The sequence below is a fragment of the Ascaphus truei genome, chromosome 6 (assembly GCF_040206685.1).
Source record: "Ascaphus truei isolate aAscTru1 chromosome 6, aAscTru1.hap1, whole genome shotgun sequence".
Lineage (NCBI taxonomy): Eukaryota > Metazoa > Chordata > Amphibia > Anura > Ascaphidae > Ascaphus > Ascaphus truei.
In genome coordinates this window covers 7,510,504-7,531,996 of record NC_134488.1, presented here as the reverse complement: position 1 = coordinate 7,531,996, position 21,493 = coordinate 7,510,504, and the positions used below count along the sequence as shown (strand labels likewise).

Sequence of the window (21,493 nt, the reverse complement as noted above, 5' to 3'; positions counted from 1 at the left end):
CAGCAATATCATCTAGCTGGTATTGAAGGCTTGGTAAAGAAATCAATTAAGAGTTCTAATTGGCATACCTAAAAAAAATCTACCCATGTGAATAGCAGAAATGTTTTGGATTTAGCAAAAAATGAATGCCATTACAAGTGGCTTGTCTTAGAGGACTCTGAATAGATAATTTACAAACACATAAGTGTGGTCTGTATTTCTGGCACACCTTGTTCTTAGCAGAGAACAAAGATAAGGGAAGAGGCTATAAGGAAGGCTTTGGCTAGGCAATCACTTGCTGAACACAGTAACTGACGAAAAAGGAGCCCACTCAAAATCCCTCCCAAGTCGTCGCTCACAATGATTACATACCAACCCTAAAATACTTGAGATTTGGGTAATAAAAAAGATAATCACCCAGAAGGCAACTTAAACACGTCACTTGCATAGGTGCACTTTGGTCAAAGGAATGATTATCACATTAAAAACAAAAAATAACAAATGCAGTTTGCGTGAGATAGATATAGCTATATAAACCTATTTTAGAAAGTGGGCTCCATTGTGTTTTCCTTTAACCTTTACACCGCATGGGGTCCAAGGAGCACGCCACCACACTTGAGGCATTGCTGCATCATGTGATCGCTTCAAGAAGGCACAGGATATGAGCAGGTCTCGGCTGCCAGAAACATTAGTGGACGGAGCGCAACATCCGTAGCAGTTGGGCCTCCCACTCCAAAGCGTTCAGCCTCATCAGAATAGATTTCTTATCTCCAGAGTCTGCATTGTATTGTTCACATGGCAACGTCTGCTGTTTATGGCCATTTTCACCACTCCATCAGGCAGCACAGGGCTGCTTTCCATGCAGAGTACATAGGGTCATCTAAAAATAATTAACTGGTAAAGTTTGGAAGGTCCAGTATGTCAATAAATGGAGAGATTAATATGGTTTTGAATTAACATTTCAGATTCATTTTTAGGAATATAATACACAGGTTTAAAAAAAAAAAAAAAATAAAAAAAAAAAAGATACCTCACTGTACTGTATTGCAAAGAAAGCATTACCTAATAAAAAATAAAAATGTTAAAAAAAAGGGGGATTTACTGGAGGAACTGTCAGCTAAAATTACATCTCATCAGCTTACCCTTGCATTGGGCAAATATCAAAAGAAACTGGCAAGAGGGTTAACTAGATCAGCGGTGCGCAAAGTGGGGGGCGCGACCCCCAGGGGGGGCGGGAGATTGTGCTGGGGTGGCGCGGGCAGTTGCAGAGGCCCCGCGCTCTTCCCCCAGGCATTTAAATTAAATGCCGGGGGATCGCGTGAGGCCCCTGCAACTGTTTACTTACCGGGATTCAGCCGTCTGTGTTGCGTCGCCATGGCAACGCGGCGTCAATAGACGCCGTGGCACCATGTGACTTGACGTCACACGCCCACGCAGCGTCATCTGACGCGAATGAAGGTAGGCAGGGGGGCGCGAGAGCCGGGGGCAGAGAGACAGGGGGCGCGAGAGCCGGGGGCAGAGAGACAGGGGGGCGCAGCACAAAAAGTTTGCGCTCCCCTGAACTAGATGATATTCTTAGGAATTTGGGTAATCTGACAAACTTTATGCTGACAAAGTTATTCCTATTATAAATCACTCCAAGGAGGGATCACATTACAGGAGGATATTTTGTTTTGTAGAATATATGCTGATAGGAAAACCTTGTATAGGCACAAAATTGCTGATTCTTTGAAGCTTTCAAATTAAAAACAAAAAGTGCTTCCAAATTTAATGGAGATGTGGGGGGGGGGGGGTATCATTAGCCCTTCTCTCACTGGAGCCTATTACATTAACAGACATGTGGGGGGGGGGGGGGGTTGTTGTGAAGAGCATGCTCTACTTGACCCGGCACTGTGCATGGCAATAAGTACCTATTGTATGGTTGGACACAGACTTTGAATGCAATGTGTTTATAGTTTAAACACCAATACATGTGCCTGTGCAAGAAAAAAGAAAAAAGCGCAAGGCCCATAGGGTAATATTGTCAGATTTATGGAAAATAAAAACGGTTATAAAAACTCACAGAATAAAAATTGGTATAGGCATCTCGGTATAAATAACAACCGCAGGAACAGGGGTGTCTGGACGTTTTCCGCTTCTTCTGCTGCGTTGATGCACGGCCCTCCTCGTTGTCCCGATCAGCAACCGTTCAGCTTCCGCGTCAGCTGACTCGCGACGTCGATCGGGGGGTTGGATTATGGGCGGTCACCTGCTTCTTCTCCGAAGACGGAACTCCAGGATCCCTGCTCACTGTGTTCTCTTAGTGCAGCTCATGTGCCTGTGCGTCATGATAGCCAAAATGGAGAAGCTATGTGTGAAAAACTAAGTACACCCTTACTGCTTCCATAGGAATTAAAATGCTAAGTAGCAGACAGGTGCAGCTAATCAAATGCCCTTAATTAATTGATCATCAGCAAGTGTGACCACCTCTATAAAAGCCGAAGTGCCGAAGTTTTAGCAGTTTGCTGATCTGGAGCATTCAGGTGTGTGTTAACACAATGCCACGGAAAAAAGACATCATCAATGATCTTAGAGAAGCAACTGTTGCTGCCCATCAATCTGGGAAGGGTTACAAGGCCATTTCCAAACAATTTAAAGTCCATCATTCTACAGTGAGAAAGATTATTCAAAAGTGGAAAACATTCAAGACAGTTGCCAATCTTCCCAGGAGTGGACATCCCAGAAAATTCATCCCAAGGTCAGACCGTGCAATGCTCAGAGAAATTGCAAAAACAAAAACAAAAAAAAAACAAGAGTTACATCTCAGACTCTACAGGCCTCAGTTAGCTTGTTAAATGTTAAAGTTCATGACAGTACAATTAGAAAAAGACTGAACAAGTATGGTTTGTTTGAAAGGGTTGCCAGGAGGAAGCCTCTTCTCTCTAAAAAGAACATTGCAGCACGGCTTAGGTTTGCAAAGTTGCATCTGAACATACCACAAGACTTCTGGAACAATGTCCTTTGGACAGACGAGACCAAAGGAGAGGTTTGGCCATAATGCACAGCACCACGTTTGGCGAAAGCCAAACAGCATATCAGCACAAACACCTCATACCAACTGTCAAGCACGGTGGTGGAGGAGTGATGATTTGGGCTTGTTTTGCAGCCACATGACCTGGGAACCTTGCAGTCATTGAGTCAACCATGAACTCTGTATACCAAAGTATTCTAGAGTCAAATGTGAGGACATCTGTCCGAAGGCTAAAACTTGGCCGAAATTGGGTCATGCAACAGGACACTGATCCCAAGTACACCAGCAAATCTACAGCAGAATGGCTGAAAAGAATCAAGGTGTTGCAATGGCCCAGTCAAAGTCCAGACCTCAACTTGATTGAAATGCTGTGGCTGGACCTTAAGAGAGCTGTGCATAAACAAATGCCCACAAACCTCAATGAACTGAAGCAACGTTGTAAAGGAGAGGGACAAAATTCTTACACAACGATGTGAGAGACTGATAGTCATACAGAAAACAATTACTTCAAGTTATTGCTGCAAAAGGTGGTTCTACTAGCAATTGAATCATAGGGTATACTTCGTTTTTCACACATGGCTTCTCCATTTTGGCTTTTTTTGTTAAATAAATCATGACAGTGTAATAGGTCATGTGTTGTTGTTCATCTGAGGTTGTATTTACCTAATTTTTAGACCTGCTAAGGAACAGATGATTGTAATTATGTCTGATCTGTAAAACCATAGAATTCACACTTCCTTTTTCACACCACTGTATGTATACACACACACACACACACACACACATTTTCATTTTAAATAAAAACTTTACAATAAGATTAAATGATAAAAAATAAACGGCGTTCGATTAATGAACATGTGAACATTTCCCCAATGACGTACCTCACATGCCAAAGCCTGTGTTCTACCAGGTACGTTATGGTATATATGCAACACCTAATGACTTTGATTGTTCAAATTACAAATGACGGTACTTTCTCTAAAAGTGACAGGCGTGTGCCCTTGCTAGTTGCTCTTCGCTTCATAGTGTGTGTGTGTGGGTGGGTACGGACACACAACATCACAGGATTGTAAAACACGGTTGTGATATAAGCCACTTATCAGCCAATGCAAAAACTGCAACATCACTGTAACCGTATCCAGTCTCTTGCTAAATGTATTAAAGAATGGTTTCTTCCTTTTCCATTTAGACAGCATAAAAATAATACAATAAGCAGCGGGAAATGATGTAAGGGAAGCAGAAGCTATAACCAGCATGTCGCTTCGTAGAGAAAAGTCTTAGCAGCTCTAATGAGAAAGGGATGTTGTAATTTGGTATCAGCTCTGTTCTATCCTGAGACAGTCTTCATAGCACAGACTGCAGGAAGCCTAATCTTCTTATGCTCATTACTTTTGGTGCGCAGGTGCAAGTGCGAGATTATACCAAATCTCCAAGGTGACTCTCTGCCTGTGTGATAACACCCAGAGAGAAATCACTGAACCATACAGACACAGAATAAAATAAAATAGAACTCCTACACTGTCCATCTGGTAGCAAAGGGGATAAATCAAGAATAATGATTAGCAAACTTTACGGTGTTGGATTGCACATGTCGTAGTGCAGTGAGATTTTCTAGGTCATCGGGGAAGGGGGGGGGGGGCAATTTGGTCTTTAAAGCTGCAGACCAAGCAATACATTACAAAACATGTAATTTTTTATTTATTTTTTAAATAATCAGTTCTATCTAGGAGAAAATACATATAGCATTAAAAACAAACCAACAACTCTTAATGACATTTTTTAATGTATTATAATGTAACACGCCTTTTTTGTTTCTATAGCAACCATTTACAAAGTCACATCCCCTTCCTCTTCTGTAACAAGTTCTGGCATATCACTATTTGAGCCCTGCCCTCTCTGCCAGTCCACCAATTGTACCTAGTGACTACCTGGTCACACGATATTCCCCGCAGAACTTTGCATCTTGGGTCCTCTTCTGCTGCACTGACAGCCATTTAGTGAACCCCCGAGCCAAATCTTCGATCGATCACAGGAGAACCGAATCGATCGGCAACTTAGACAATGACTTATGCTGTGGATTGTATTGATGCACATATTCAAGGGGGCGGGGGTGGAAACCAAACGGCAGCTCGGACTGCTGCATTAAAGTCTCAAAAGTGCAGAACTGCTAAACAAAAAAGTACTTATTAAAAAAAAACACAAGTACGTTCTGCACATTTAGGGGGTTATTTACTAAGGTTCGTAGCTGTGTAACGGCATTAAATGCCACCGACTTGCAACGGATGTTAGGGAGCCTCCCCCTTAGATCACCAGTCTAATAAAACACTATTTACACAAAGTTTAAATAAATCGGTTTTCTATTTGATAAAACTAAGCAAAAATGGTGTTGATGCTTTGGACCCAGGATGGACATTGTTCACTGAAAATGTCCAGAAGGTCCCTCAGGACTTAAATTTATTATACTACAATACACTAGCTTTGAGTTTGTAGTCTCTGGAGTGAGTGTGTCTGTATTGTTACATTTTCATTAACATGCTAGTATGCAAGATTTGTACAGTGCACCCATAGCACTGAAAGTCTGCACCCAGTATTGCTAACCTACTAGCATGTCATTACAGGACCTTGATCTAATCTGTTTTTTAGGTCTCCATTTTCCATAAGAGTAAAAGGACCGAGCAAGAACACTAGTGAACCCACCTACGTTTCAGCTTACTGGGTTTACAAAGCAACAGTGGAAGATTTACAAATGCTTGGTCAGATGTGTTTTAAGGCAAAATGTAACCACTTTCCATGTCATCATCATCATCATCATCATTGGTTTACTTTGGTGGTAGAAAGCACTTTGCCTTTTAAATAATAAAGCAAACATTGCCCCGGGCATTGGCTGGATAGGATGAAAGAATGTCAGCTCTCAACACATTCTGCTTAGCTCATATGAAGAGAACCGCTTACCAAGCTCTTTTCGCTGGAAAAACACAGTATGAGGATCTGCAAAACAAACAGAGCAGGAACGAGGTCTTGACCTGTGGTTAATAGGACCTGAAAAGTCCAACATTTTAAAAAGGCTTGCCCCATTGTGGCAGCACAGAAAGCAATCCTTTCTAACGCATGTGAGCACAGAGCCAAGCTATAGGAAACTTAAAAAGGGCGTCCTATAAATATTACGTTATACATAACATAAGCAAAAGTTTAAATTCCTTTCAATTATATTGACCTCTAAAAATGTAAAGTCTGTATAATAACAGGTAAAGGTTAAAAATAGTAGGTGTTGCATTGCAGAGAACTCTTGGAAACAGTGTCCCTAAGAGGGATTGCAAAAAAGTAGAAGCCCCTTTGTCAACAAACCTCAAGCTCTGTCATAACCAACCACCCCAAAATGGTTAACACCACAAGAACATGCTGTCTACGAGTCACGATTACAAAACGCAAAAGAAAAGCCAAAGGTCAAAGCCACAGATACACTACACAAGAAACTTCATAACACAGATCTGCATCTGCTTCTTATGTGAATCACTGCATTTCTGCACCATCATCATAGCCAACCTCAAAAAGCTTCCCATAAAGCATACAGTTTTAACACATCTGAAAAAAAGGTTAAGACCAGAGATTAGATAAGGGAGTACAAAGATCAAACAGGGCACATTTCTGTGGAAGGAAGTTTGCAGCTCATTCAAAGGCGTAAAACAGGAATATGTTTAATTAGTAGAAGGCTACCGTAACGCTCGAAGTGATTAGGGTTCATTTATACAGCAATGCTTAGAAAACGTAGCGCTTATTTTACAAGTATCCAAAATAAACAAAATTTAAATTAACATGCAGTGTCCAACACTCCCTAAAGCCAACATTAAAGTCTAGATTAAAATAATGCCAACGTTTAGCGCACCTTGGAGTCCAATCAGAATACACAATAGGAGAGCACATCCAACGTGGCACAATTTCACAGCTTGAAGGATAGTAGGCAGTAAGGGGAAGATCACTTTTAAAATGACTTCTCCTGCAAGGAAGGGATCAGACATCAACACATTACAGAGAGTGGTGGGTCCCTCTTGCACCAAAATGGTATCAAATATTAGAAGTCACGGAGGTGAAGATGAGATACTCTGAAAAAGGTTGTGCGCTTGATTTCCTGGCTGACAAATTCCCTCGCAAAAGCAAAGAGAAGTTTACACCTATAGTAACAGTCAAATCTGAACCAGAGACTTCTAATGTGATCGAACACAAAAACATACATTTATTTTTCTTCTGTGTACTTGGTAGAAGAAATATGGATTGTAAGGTCTGTGGAGCAGGAATTCTCCATCTTAAAACCATCTTTAGTGCTTCATAGAAAGCCAGCGCTACATGGCTTGTAATTCGATTAATACTATAATGGTTAGAAAAAAAACTATTTGGATATTATTATAGTTTATTTATGAAGCCCAAACGTGTTCACCACAACAATACAGACAGCTGACCCCATTAAGGTTAGAGGGTGGGGGTGTTGCATATTGTGGAGATTGGTCCAGCTGCACAGCTGGTCTAAGTGGGGTTGGAGGTGTGGAGTTGAATGTTGGGGGTATTCCAGATATGAAAACTCACCTTTTCGTGGAAGCCTGTGTGTTGAAGCTTGGAGTAGGGTATGATGGTACGTGGTAGGGAATTCCAGAGAGAGGGGGAAGCATGGGAGAAGTTTATTAGGTGTGAGTGAGAGGAGGTAATAAGGTGGAGGTCTTGGGAAGAATGTAGGGGGCATTTAGGGATATATTTGGGGGTGAGGGATGAGATGTTGGGTGGGAGGACGTCGTTGAGAGCTTTGTAAGTCAGAGCTGGGGTTTTAAACTTCATTCTAGAAGATATGGGAAGCCATTGTGCAGATTTGTATAGTAGAGCAGAAGTGGAGTGGTGAGTGAGGATGGATTAGAGTTGGGATTGGCAGCCAATGGGAATGCCAACTAAAAGATTGCAGTAGTCAAGGAAAGATAGGACGAGTGGGTGAGTTAGGATTTTAGTTGCATCATAAGCGTGAAAAGGGCATATATCTTGGAAATATTTCAGGAGGAGGAGACAGCAAGTCTTCATAAGGGACTGAATGTGATAAATGAAGGAGAAATCAGTCAAAGATGGTCCCTAGACAGAGGGCTTGAGGTGTTGAGTTTCTGGGGTTATTGATAGTGAGGGAGAATTTGAGTGTAGGGGTGGCCGTGCAAGGGGGAGTATTAGTTCTGTATTAGACATGTTAACTTCAGGTAACGGTGGGACATTCAGAAGGTGATTGCAGAGACCGTTTGTGTCACAGGACAGGAAAGGAAGTAAAATGTGGGTCTCATCAGCATAGAGATACTGAAAGCCAAAAGATTGTATTAGTTTGCCAAGAAGAGGTGTAAAGTGAGACGAGCAGAGGGCCAAGGACAGAGCCTGGTGGGACCCCATTAGAGAGGGGGTGACAATGATGAGACACCAGGGAAGGAAACACAGAAGGAGCATGCGGTTGGATAGTTAGGACATGAACCCGAAGGTGGCTGTGTCACAGCAGCCAATGGATTGGAGAGTGTGCAGAAGAAGCGGGTGAACAACCATGTCGAAGTTAGCAGAGAGGTCCAGGAGACTTTGCAAGAAGTGACCCTTCGACTTAACAGTGAGTAGGTAATTGGCCACTTTTGACAGTGCGGTCTCAGAGTGTAGAGGACAAAAACCAAACTGCAAAGAGTCAAGCAAGGAGTTGGAGAGAAAGTGAATCAGGTGGTTGTATACAAGTCACTAAAGTAGCTTGGAGGCAAAGGTGAGGAGAGATCAGGTGTAGATAGATTGGGAAACTGGGTTTCTTTAGAATAAGCGTGATGAGAGCATGTTTCAAAGTAGATGCAAGAGGTTAAAAAAGTGAGTCAGGGTGGTGCTTAGTGTGTCAGAGAGGGAGCAGGGGAGATGTGAGGGAATAGGATCAGGGCAGGTTGTTGGATGAGATGAGGGGCACGGAGACCTCTTCAGGGACACTAGAAAAATGAGCAGAGGGTGGATTTGGGTATGCGATTGGAAGTAGGTGTTGCGTGTGGAGCATGACATGGAGATGTCATGTCTGAGAATTAGGTGATTAGGTCTCAGGCTGTGAGGGCGTAGTTAAAGGTGGTGAAAAGGCGACGAGGGTTAGAGGACAGTTTGTAAAACTGAAGAAAAGCAGATTTGCTTGGCAAGAGGGTTGTGTTTTAGGGCGAGTGTATGAATTATAGTGGCGGACGTCTGCTTTAGAGCAAGATTTCCTCCACTAACTTTCTGCAGTGCGTGAACACTTGGAGGTAGCAGGTAAAATGGGTGCCATGGTTGTGGCTTGGATTTTCTGGAGAAACTTGTGTTGGCTGGAGCTGTATTGTCCAAGGCCGTGCTTATAGTGCCGGCGACGCGACATCGCCCGAAAACAAATACATTGCCGCCGCGTGTGCTTATAGTGCATGCGACGGCGACAAAGCGACAGCGCGAAGACTGGAAGCCGGCAAATTTTTATTTTTCAAGGGCTGTGCAAGGTGTGTGCAGAGGTATGCAATGGAGACCGTTTTTAAGGTGAAATTAAAATAAGGCTTTATTGCGCCTGTCCCTTTTAACACAGCAAAATATATGAAACAAACGCCTAGACCTGTTTAAGGGCTAATTTACTTCCCCAGTCCCTTTCTCCAGGGCTGGAGGGATAATCCCATTACCACCTTATTCCCCAAAGTCTCAAGAGATACCTTAAAGCAGGTGGCCCTTCATGTCAGTCTCTGGCAGGTTCCTGGGTCCCCTGTGTCCAGGAATATAGGTTTTTGGGTGTCTTGATCTCGGCAGAGTCTTTCTGCTCAAGATCTCTTTCCTATGTTCAGCACCCTTGTGTACTGAGGAAAATCTCCTTCCTGTTTCTGGGACCAGGCTTTTTCTAACAAACCTCTAATCAGCCAGGTGAAGTTGGTTAACTGCTGGATCCAATTAACCAACACACTGCTGGATTAGTGGCATATTCTGAACAGGGATAAGTTCCCTGTTACAGGCTGTCGCGTCACGTGACGGCCCTTGAACAAATCAAATTGCCGGAATCCCGCGACTCTGGCGCCCGGCAAAACATAACTTTCGCTGGTGGCGATGTCACCAGTCGTGTCGCCGTCACTATAGGCAGAGCCTAATGCTGATGAGAGTGCACTGTATAGAGACAGGTTGCTAGGTCTGGACAGGAAAAGGTAGAGATTGGAGAGATGTAGACATTTTGGAAATTGTAGTTGGTCTAGAGCATGTTGGTTTGTGAATGTGTGGGTGGAAGTAGGTGTTGGAGGGTACATAGGGTAGAGTGAGGCTGTGGTGATCAGAGAGAGGGATGGGTGTGCTAAGAGTTAGCGCAAAAGCAGGAGAAAACCAGGTCAAGTGGTGTCCATTGCATAGAGTAGGAGAGGTTGTCTACTGGAAGAGACCATAGAAGAAGGTTAAACAGATAAGATGGGCCACTGAAGTGGCATTGGGATTGTCAATAAGTATGTTGAAGTCTCCCATGATGACAATAGGTTTGTCAGAAGGAAGCCAGATGGAGAAGCGGTCAATAAATGGAGATGCAGGTCCAGGCGGACTAGATGACAGTGACAAGGAGGGAAAAGATAGGATAACAGACTTCAAAGACTGAGGAGAGGGAAAGGGGGTGGAATGTGCAGCATGGGGAAAGCAGTATGCCAACTCTTCCACCCTGTATACTCCATGGCCTGGGGGTGTGCCTAAGGCAGAGAGCACATAGAGTGCAGAAGGAGAGGCAGTATCTGAGGTGGTGAGCCAGGTTTCGGTCATGGCTAGAAGGTGGAGAGTTGGAAATGAATATGTCAAGTATTGCAGTAAGTTTGTTGCTGACAGATCATGCATTACATAGGGTACTGGAAATGGGAAGGTGAAATGGGGATGAGGTTGGAGTGATTGGCAGTGCATGGTGAGGAGACTTTAGGGTATGGTTACACAATTGCAATCTTATCTATAAACTTCCACCACCCGAGATAATATGGAAATAAGATTAAAAAAAATAAAAAATAAGCCAGGGTCTTGATAATAGAAAAAAAACTATGCACTTAACACAAAAATCTGTTGAAGCAAAATGAGTAGGAAAACACACTCTCCAGAGCGTACAATCAGAGGCCAAAGATACACATACATAGTGCTTAGATTACATTAAAAGGATTACAAGAACATACAACTACAATAGATACAGAACAGTTTCTCAAAATAAAAAGGATAAAAACAGAAAACCCTATACATTACCCTATGTCAAAGGTTTTCTCCCAGAGAGGTCACTGGCGCAGGAAGCCGAGATCATGTGTTTGGTCCCAATCTGATTTTCACAAACCCTTTCTAAGCTTTAAGAACAATTTTTTCCCCATTGACACACAAGCCCACCCCCGTCGTAACTCAGCTGTTCGATTGACAGTTTTACGACAGCAAAAAAAACCTATGTTTAAACTTTTCCTCAATATCTAAACGCACTCATCACTATTCTTCTGTAATACTTACACACGTGACCAACATCAATAGGTTCAGGCAGGGATTACGGACGCAGCAGGACTAATCATGACCATCTTAATCCTAAATGGATCTGTCCTTTAGTACAGGGGTAAGCAAACTAGGGGGCTCTGCGTTTACAGAGGCGCTGCGCTCTTCCCCGAGGCATTTAAATTAAATGCCGGGTAAGTGGCGAACGATTCTGTAACTCACTTAACTCAGACTTTCTGGCAACGCTGTCACATGATGCCTCGTTGCCATGGCAACATGACGGCAGACCGCCGGAGCCAAGTTAAGGTGGAAGAACGAACCATCAGGGGGCAGGGAAAGGATTGCGCACCCCTGCTTTAGTACAAGCTAAACCTGACGTGTAATAATTATATGCCTCGGATACACACATGCAACTCCCAGCATGTTCAGCAGATGACGTCCCATGATCTTCTCATTCTTAATAAAATCCCCTCAATGAGGGCACAACCTGTGGGGCACCTCTCTCTGGACTGTACCAGTGATTATTCACAAACTGAGTTTTCTTTGAGGCTGGTAGTCAGCTCTTCTTAACGTTTATGACCTAACAAACACATGACACTTAGTGGGCTATCCATGATAGTGCACCGCACCCCCTCCCCCCCCCCCCCAATTAAGTTCCTTTTGAATCTCAGAAAAGACCCATGACAAGCCTGGACCGGTCTTAAATCCAATACATGGTATTTTTGAATCCAACTTGTTGCACCATTAACCTCTGAAGCACCAGATGGATTAGAATGCATAATCTCATGATATTATCATGACACCCTAACATACCAGATTTAGACAAACTGCAGGGAGAGGGGATGATCAAATGATTTTTGAAATTATGCATCTATAGTATATATTTATTATTTTTTTATTTTAAGAAATCTTGACTTATATTTTCAGTTGAGTTTCTGTACATTGTACATTTTACAATGTAAAAGTGTTTATAATATTTTTTGTTAATGCAATAGTTAATAGAAAAACGCAAAGACGACCTATTTTCCCGCATGTATTGTTACACTGCTACATGAACAGGTCACTAATCAAATGTACTAGAAATTAGTCTGCATGGTTACAGGTTTTATAGGTAGACACAAAAAAAGGACAGAAAATTAATTTTATTAGCTTTCATTACATTGTCATCATATGAAAGCTTAGAATGAGAAATATGCATCTTTCTTGGTAAATAAAAGCAATAGCCTCTCAGAAACATATTTGCAGACAGGCCACACTTTTACAGTATTACATGCAGAAGAAACAGTGAGGTCTGCGGTAAACAAAATTTACAGAACTTTTTTTTTTTTTTTTTTTTAACCAAGAAAGAACAAGGGGAGTCCCAAACACTTACAAAAAGCAAAACACCATTGGGATTGCAAACAAAGCAGACGGGAAATAGTCAGCCATGGAAAAAAAAAAGTTGATGAGGGAAAGTCCACATTGAGCAGACCTTCTTCTGCTTATGGTATGTCAACATGAGGTATTGCTTTAGGTAACGCCTACCTCAATGGGAGGGCTTGCCATGCAAAGCGGGGAGGTGAAAGAGCTGTGGAGGACAATAGAGCGGGCAGTATATGATCTTGGGAGCTACTTAGACATCATGCGACTAAAAAGATGCATAATTTAGCTTTATTGCGATTTATTCTGAATGGCAAGCGTTGTACGGGGGGCTCTGTACCATACTGCAATATAGGTTCTCTGGCAATTACATGGTCAACAAAACATAGCTGAGCATTAAAAAAAAAAAATTGTAAAGATTAAAACAAGAAAGTAGAATGTTTGCGGTACCTCAAGCTGGAGATCACAAGTCCCTCCTCGATAGCATATAGGTGAAGAATATACCACCTAGGTGACTTAAAAATATAATGTATTATAGCAATGTCATATCAAGTAGAATATGATAGGGCACGACAATACAAATGAGAGCTCCCAATATCCTGGAAGGCGTATGACTTAAGGCAACTCCTGCGACCACACGCCGAAATGTATTTGTATCACCTGCAACATTTTATTTGCAAAATATGTTCTCAAATGCCCTTGTAGACTGCTACAGGTAGGCAAACATCACAGAAGAGAAGTCCAGAATTAAGAGGGGGCTTAATCCACTACTCTTAATCAATATAAACAGAAAGCATCTGCTATTCACATAATTTCCATTGATTGGGTGCTTCACTCCCCCAAGGTGGTGATGTGTAATAGTAACTGTCTCCCTAAGTATTTTTGGATTAATACTCTGGACACGGTCACATTGAAGAACCTTAAATATAGTACATGGTTTTTTTTTACCCACATGATGAGGCTATCAAGTATTTATGGTCACCTACTTTTAGGTTGTATATTTAAAGTCTGGTAGGCAGTCTACATGGTTTTTTTTGTTTTTTTTGCTACAGTATATATTTTTTTGTTTGGTCACTTCTCTACTTCTATTTTGTTCTGCTTTGCTCAAGCTCTTAGGCTGGGGCCATGGTGCCTTCGTCCCCGCGGAGGCTGTGAAGTGACCCACATGAAGCGGGTGCTGTCCCTGGCCATGGTGGACGGACCACTGTGGGCGTCACAGAGCTAGTTCGCCCTCATTGTATATGGCTAAGCACCTCAAACCCACCTTAGCAAACTTGACACCCTCTACAATTCAATTTGTCGTTTTGTTCTCCAATGCAACTACAACACACATCACTGCGAAATGCTCAAAGAACTAGATTGGTCATCACTCGAGTCTAGGCGCAAAGTTCACCTTTCCTGTCTTGTCTTCAAATTCTTTATGGACGCGATCACTGCCTTAAAGCAGTCTGATGGCTCAGCGTGCCGATGCCTCCGCACGGTCTGCAGCACCATGGCCCCAGCCCAAGTTTGTTTTACGTCAATTTCTTTGGTTGATGGAATTATCTGCTTTTTTGGTTGCACTTCTGCACCTTCTTGTTTTCTATACTCCAGGTTACCTCTACTTTCTGAATCTACACATTCTGAAGCATATCGACTGTGTCCTGTGTCTATTACCAAGAGGCTTTATATTCACTGTTTCAGGTTTATTTTCATATTTTTGTAGTTCTACATCATTGGTGACATGTGCCTTTCTTGGGATGTTTTTTATTTTTTTGTAGTATTGTCACATTGGCTATTACGTGCAACTTTTCTGCGCGGCTCTTTTTGATGTCATTGTGTTATACCTCTTGCCCTCATTTATTTGTATTTTAAGCCCCGATGAAGGTACGTTTTGGACCGAAACATCTGCATGATGTTTAATATATGACATTGCTATAATAAATTACTTTAGAGAAGCAAACGTGTACATTCTGATAACAAAGGCAGTACACAACAAACACAGACACACACACACACACACACACTTTCATGCCTGCAGCACATGTGATCCCCTTGCTACTGGAAGGGCTGGCAATGCTTTGCAGAGCAATGTGCTGCTTACAAAAATCAGGAATGGAAACAATACTTTCATTGTACAGCATTTTAGTCTGTTCCTGTGGTACTTTTAGAACAGTTATACAGGTAACGTGCTCAGGTTTTGCCAAGAACAAATATTTTTGTGTTGGATCACAGTTGGAGCATGGAATTGATCAAGCTGCCATGCAATGTAGTAGAAAACTTCTTTATATTCATGAAATTATAATTTACCGACTTCAGCTAAAATTCGCTGCAAAAAAAGGCAATTGAAATATATTAACAGGTTCTAATCTTCTGCTTTCCCACATACTACAGTGTCAGAGTTCCTTTCTACAGTGGTGACATGGAAAATGGATGTAAAAATGTATTTTTTATTTCTTTTTTACATCTCCAAATGAAGTCAATTATTTTTTTTAACTTTGTTGTATAAATAAAATAAAAAAAACAAGGATGATAAAAATTGCTGTGTACCCCTTGTTGTATACATTAAAAAAAGTTGATACCAAGAGGAATTAGTCATAAATAGGATCATAACATGTTTAATACCCAAATGTTTCCAGTGCCTTAAAACAGAGCATGCACATTACATGTTAACGAGAATATATTTTTATATAAATATGATAGATATATATATTTTTTTGTTTTTTTATTAAAAGGAACACAAGTCAATATTATAAAACTTTATTAGTTATGACTACACTTGTTTTGGAACAGATGACGAAAATGGAATATGGATGCCATGAATTGATTACCCAAAGAACTTACAATCTAATTTGACACATGGAGAATGTGGATTCACCAAGGTCACACATTGTGTCACAGAGAGGAGATGACAACACGACCTCAGATTTACCCAACAGTCCCCTCAAGCACCACATGGGTTACATGCCCATATGGAAGACAAATGAAATAAGAGGACATGATGCAGTATTGAGAAGGAAGTTCAGTCTCTGGTTCCAGTGTATTTAACAGGTGCAGAGGATTAGTACTATCCGATGTGAACAGCACTAAAGGTTTTTCAGGAACCTGATCCCCGGCTAGTGCTGCCCTCAAGGCCAGCATTACAAAAATGTCTCTAGCATTATCCGTGCGAGCAAGCACCACTTCAGGGCAGGCTTTTTGGTCATAAGGCATCATAACACTGCCTCCTTCTCATGAAATGTTTCTTTACCTTTCAGCATCGGTCCTCTCTAGAGCTCAATTATGATTATTCGAGCACAGATTGGATCTACTAATTAGGGGCAACCTCCCACCAGCCTTCACATTTAGAGCCAATATTAACCTTTTGCCAAGCTGTATTACGCCACTGAAAACGACTTCTATGCATATTACAAATTAATTGAAAGTTATATTTACAGTATACATCTCAACATTTCCAACCTGTATTTTGTTTTACATAATACTGTATACACATCATAAAATGCAGAAAGTTACAAATTAAGGTATTTCAAGGAAGTAAATAATATGCAGGTGTGTCTGCTTAGATATACAACCAGTCATATGATATATTATATCCAGTCACAAGAGCAATCTCAATAACCACTATATAAATATATACACATGCACCACACAGATGTTCCTGCTTGTTTGAATGTATTCACTTCCATACACGCCTATACTTGTGTTTTCATGCTGGATTACCAAGATGACTCCATTCTGTCTGATCTGTCTCATGTTCAACAAAAAGAACACAAGTAAATGAGAAGTTGTTCTGGGTCACTTATGAGCATAACTTCATATGCGTGTGCAGACATTTTAATCCATTTACCACTGGGAAACATATGTGATTTGCACAGGATCTGTTTTCACACATTTGGGAATGCATATGCTTCACATGTCTCATGTGGTTGTAACAGTAAAATGGTATTTCAGCAAGTCTATGCTGAGCTTCGAATAACAAACAAGCCAAGCGTATCAAATACTGCCCAAAAAAAATATCTGTTTTTATAACTTCCTATTGCACCGTGAGACTAAGCCTTTGGCTGCCTGAGGGACCTGTAAGGCATTGCTTTATGGCACATCGAATCTCTGTCAATCCACTTTTTCTCACCAAAGAAAAAAACTGAAACGGGACTTTTCCAAGATAACATGGAATAGGTCTTAAACCCACTTGAAAAAGGTTTAATGCCTCTGCTGCATTCAAAAGCAGCCCCTGTGAATGTGATTTGCTTACTTGCACCTAAACAAGTGTACAGCACCAAATCAACTGTATCGTGGTTAAGTTCATAAATACAATCTTGCAATGGGGAAAATGCTGACAATTCTATTAATGCCAATTTATATTCTCCACTATCGAAATCCGTTGGTGTTCTGCAATACACTTCATGTCATACATGTGGTCAATCTCAGCCTGTCGACCACAGTGGGTAAAGAATAAAACCTCAGGTTTTAGGCAGAGATGACTAATCTGGTAACATTGCTAAAATAAAACAGATGGACCTCCCTACTCTCCCTGTACCAAATCGCCCACTGATATTCTAAGCTGCTAGTCCTAGCTGAGAGCTGCTTGGTGGCATGCCAAGAATGTAGAGGTCAGATCTTATAAAGGTAGCTCAAAGCAAACAACTGGAATTGGATCAGACTGCTAAAGAAACCCTCCTTGTCATTCTGAGCAAACAGAGCCTGGCAGAAAGCAGGTGAAAAAAAATGCAACACTATGTACAAATTAATAGGGATTTCACCTAGGTGTTAAAAACACACAGAGAATAGAAGTAAAATATATCTTAAGTGAGCAGTGGCATACAGAAAAACAGATCCAATGGTAGCAGCTGCTTACGTATTGTTGACAAGGATCTTTTGCGACAAAAGCCTCTGAAATGAACGAGTCTGATTCGAAAACTGGTTATTGATCTGTATGACCTTGGGCAAAATACATTTAAACCAGAGTATGCATTTTTTTAAATGAGATTCTAAAATGAAAATACACGCAACAGGGAATAATTGTGTCTATTGTTCTAAGCAGACAGGCAGTTAAATGGATTGGATCTCATCTAAAGCTCTACTGGTGCAGGGCAAGTTTAGAGGCCTCCCTTCAGCTGCGAGTCACATTAAAATGGGACAGAAAATGACATGTCTATACAACAAGGACAGCTTTACAACATCTACGGCCTCCTAAAACAGTGTGTATTTTATTTTACAGTAAAGGTGCTTATTACACTAATTGTTCTCACAGGATTAGGTTGTCATGATGTACAGGTTCAAATAAACCCAATGAAACAGATAAGGGTGGACTCAACCTAAAGGCATCAAGATGGTCCACATTGCATCATATTTTTATCTGCCACATCATTTCATTTGCAAGACAAATAGCTTAACACGTTAAACGGGACCTGCATAGTAATGCTGGATGATCCAGATGTAAAATGGGTTAAATTAAAAGGAAATTAATGCCAAACTGCAATCTGTAGGGAAATGGACTGGTAAAATGCCTGCGGGACAGAGCCAGAAATAGATTCTCTGTGTATCATATTCACCTTGAGCCTTTTTTACCACATTACAAACCCCTAATTTATAAATTGCACCGCAATGTTCCTTCTTGCTATAGGAGGTTATACGCCCAGTCTGCAAAGATTAGATTGTTCTCTATTATTTTTTTTTTATCTGTGATCTACGGGTTGGAAAGATGAATTTTCACCTACAATATTATATCTAATTCACAGGGCTACTTGCAAACCACTGGCGATAGCAAACATTCCTCCTTGTCATTGAATCAAGGATAAAATACATCATGATGCTGAATACACATTTCACTTTGATTGCTCAATAAAGAATGGACAGAAAAGGATTGCAGGGCATATTTTAAAAACAAGATAACAATGTATCTGACTTTTTAGAAGATTTAAAAATAAATTATTAACCAGGGCACCCTCTTCCAATAGAGTAAGGTTGGAGGTGAGTCAGCTCAGTGGGCAAACATCAGCTCTCAGGCTGTGGGGTGGAGTGGGTTCAATATCACATGAGCCTATCCTGGGGTAAATTCTCCAGAGGAGAAACCAAGCCTTCCTAAAGTAAATTAAGTATAGGTTTAATTACAAACAGGCACTTGTGTGTGCTTTAGGTGTAGAAATTAAAAAAAAAAAAAAAAAAACTATCCACAATATAAAATACAGAGACATTATCTTTATAAATAGCTGTCTTCAAAATGCTGGAGTACAGTATACTACCCCAAGATAAGGTACTGCACTGATCACCTGTTTGTGCTAGAAAGGCAGCGAGGTGGCAAAGTCCCTGACCCAGCACACCCCAGGCAGGGGCTAATAGCACAATACTCCCAATGTGGGCAGAGCCCTAGCGGCATCAGAAATACATTGCATAATGTCACCTTTATAGGACAATCTATACCTCCGCGGGGGAGACTGATCAGCCACTCAACCCCCACATTAACACCGTCCGTGTATACACACACACTATGTGAAAACCTTGCACTCAATACACACATTAGGATGACAACGGGTCGCTTGTCTTCAAAAATACATTTTTAATCAGCAAGCAAATAATGTGCATGTTATAATATACAAGACTCACGTAGTCGTTGTCTTACAACACAGAACGTGTGATCTGGTTTGGGGATTGCAGCCCATGTACATCATTTTATTAAATATACATTGTAAAAAAAAAAAAAAGCGTTTTTTTTTTTTTAATTGCGAGGCAGGGGGTAATTAACAAAGCAACATACCTCAATATAACTGGCCAGGGCAGGAACAATGAACCCAGCGACAATGACGAAAAGCGCAGGTAATGTCCCCATTGCTGCGGCTACCTGTCCCAGAACGATCCTCTCACTTCAGCGGCCAATACCAGACTGAAGACACTCAACCACCCGCAAGCCCAGCTACGCGTTCAGCCGGAATTGACGTCATAAACCATGGTGACGCCCAAAGACACTCCCACCCAACGAGGAGGTAAACACACGCCCCTAGCCCTGCGGATTCCAGCCTCCACAGATGATCCAATGAGAAGCAATAGACACGCCCCCGATCTGCGTGGCACCGCCCACAACAGGCAGATTGAGCCTCGATAGACACGCCCAGTTGCTTGGCCCCGCCCCTTCGGTTGCGGCTCTTCTATACAGACATGCCTCTGTGTAGTGCTGCTCATTCATCAATGGGAATGCCGTGCCCCTCAGGATGTCGGTGGCCACGCCCATCAGTGACTGCACCGCAGAAACCGCTTTGATGTCGCGAAGCACGGGGGCTGTAGGCAGCCCCCTGTCTCTATACATTGTAACTTTATGGTCATATGTGTATATTAGTACTTTTGTTTGTACAGCATCCCCACCCAAAAAATAGTTCCTGTAATGTTGCAGGTGGCTGCATGTTAACCACAGGCAGTGCTATTTACATATACAGTACATAGGGAGATTTATGTTGTACACATATCAAGAGATACAGATGTAGCCAGGTGTTCCTCCTGCGCCCTTTGCCTGCGGTCCGGAATGCTGCGGCGCTCAGCTGAGGTGAGTGCCGCAAGAGTGGAAGGCGGACCCGGCACAGTAGCGGGAGGCGACAGGAGCATTGCGGGGTTGTCAGGATGGCGAGCGGGTCACCGGGAGCTCCTCGGCGTGGCCATCTTGTGACTCCTCACGCATACGCAGTACCCTCACAATACCGGCGGCCATTACAGAAACGCTCCCTTGGGGAACTGCAGGCCCCACAATGCACAGGAACAGGAATAACATGGAGCGACAGAGCCAATAGGGCTCCAGGACTGCCTGCTCCCGAGAAAGATACATTTGGCGCGCTTAGAGAGCCACGGCAGTCGGAGCCAGGAAAGAGAAGGGGAAGGTATAGTCTGGGTGTCAGTAGCACTCAGACTATGCCAGAGTACCCCCCCCCCCTCCCCTTAGGTCCCAGATAGGCCCCACTCAAGTGAGCTTGTGGTTGCTTCAGGGAAGGCCCTAGATAGGGACGCTTCCCCATTACTGAGTAGTGTCTGGGACACAGAGGAAGACGCCGCGCATTGATTGCAGCCTGTGGTCCTGGAACAGACCACCTTTGCATACAGAGACTCTCAAAGGTGGGACCCTCCTACCGCACGCCGAGGCGGACGACGACGATGCTGGATCAAGCGGAACCCTGCTGCTATGTCAGCCGCACCGGCTACTGGAAGTAGCCAGGGCTTGTAATTTTCTCCGGTGAAGGCCGAGGCGACGGTCCTGCTGAAGGAACAATCCATCTGTGGACAGTCCACCTGCCGGTGGCCTTGTTCTCTGCAGACGGAACATGGAGAGGGTTCCCTCGCAGGAGGGGTCCGTGGATAGCGCTCCGCTGGACCGGATACTGGATACCAGGCATCTGGTAGGTCTTGTGGGCGACGTCCTCGGGAGTTCCTCTCATTTTGCGACGAGCCGACATCAGGAAGGAGATGAGGGTCTCGGCGGGGAACAGCATTTGGACTCCGCCCTTGCTGGAACGACTGCTCCTTCCGTTGGACTTGGCGGTTGCGCGTGGACGGGCCGTAGGTTCCCTGTTGATCCGACCTCCCTCTTTGGGCGTCCGCAGGTGCCGGGGGAGTCGGACCTGGCGGTTCTAGGACACTCGCCTGTTCCTCAGCCCCAAGGAAGTTCTCCACGAGTCGGACCGCCAAAGCTAGGGTTTTAGCCGCGTGGCGTTTTACCCACGAGCGTGC

The 21,493-nt window shown here is 42.7% G+C and overlaps 1 protein-coding gene across 7 annotated transcripts in view; it reads right to left on the bottom strand.

Annotated features, from left to right (window-relative positions):
* The window catches only part of APLP2 (amyloid beta precursor like protein 2), a 146,736-nt gene extending 127,035 nt beyond the window's left edge, over positions 1–19,701 (bottom strand). For all 7 annotated transcript variants that reach the window (XM_075603346.1, XM_075603348.1, XM_075603347.1 and 4 more), the window contains exon 1: positions 19,542–19,701. In XM_075603346.1, coding sequence (XP_075459461.1) covers positions 19,542–19,613 — 72 coding nt within the window. In that variant the 5' untranslated portion in view covers positions 19,614–19,701. The remainder of the gene's footprint in view (positions 1–19,541) is intronic.
* Between the last annotated feature and the right edge of the window lie 1,792 nt (positions 19,702–21,493).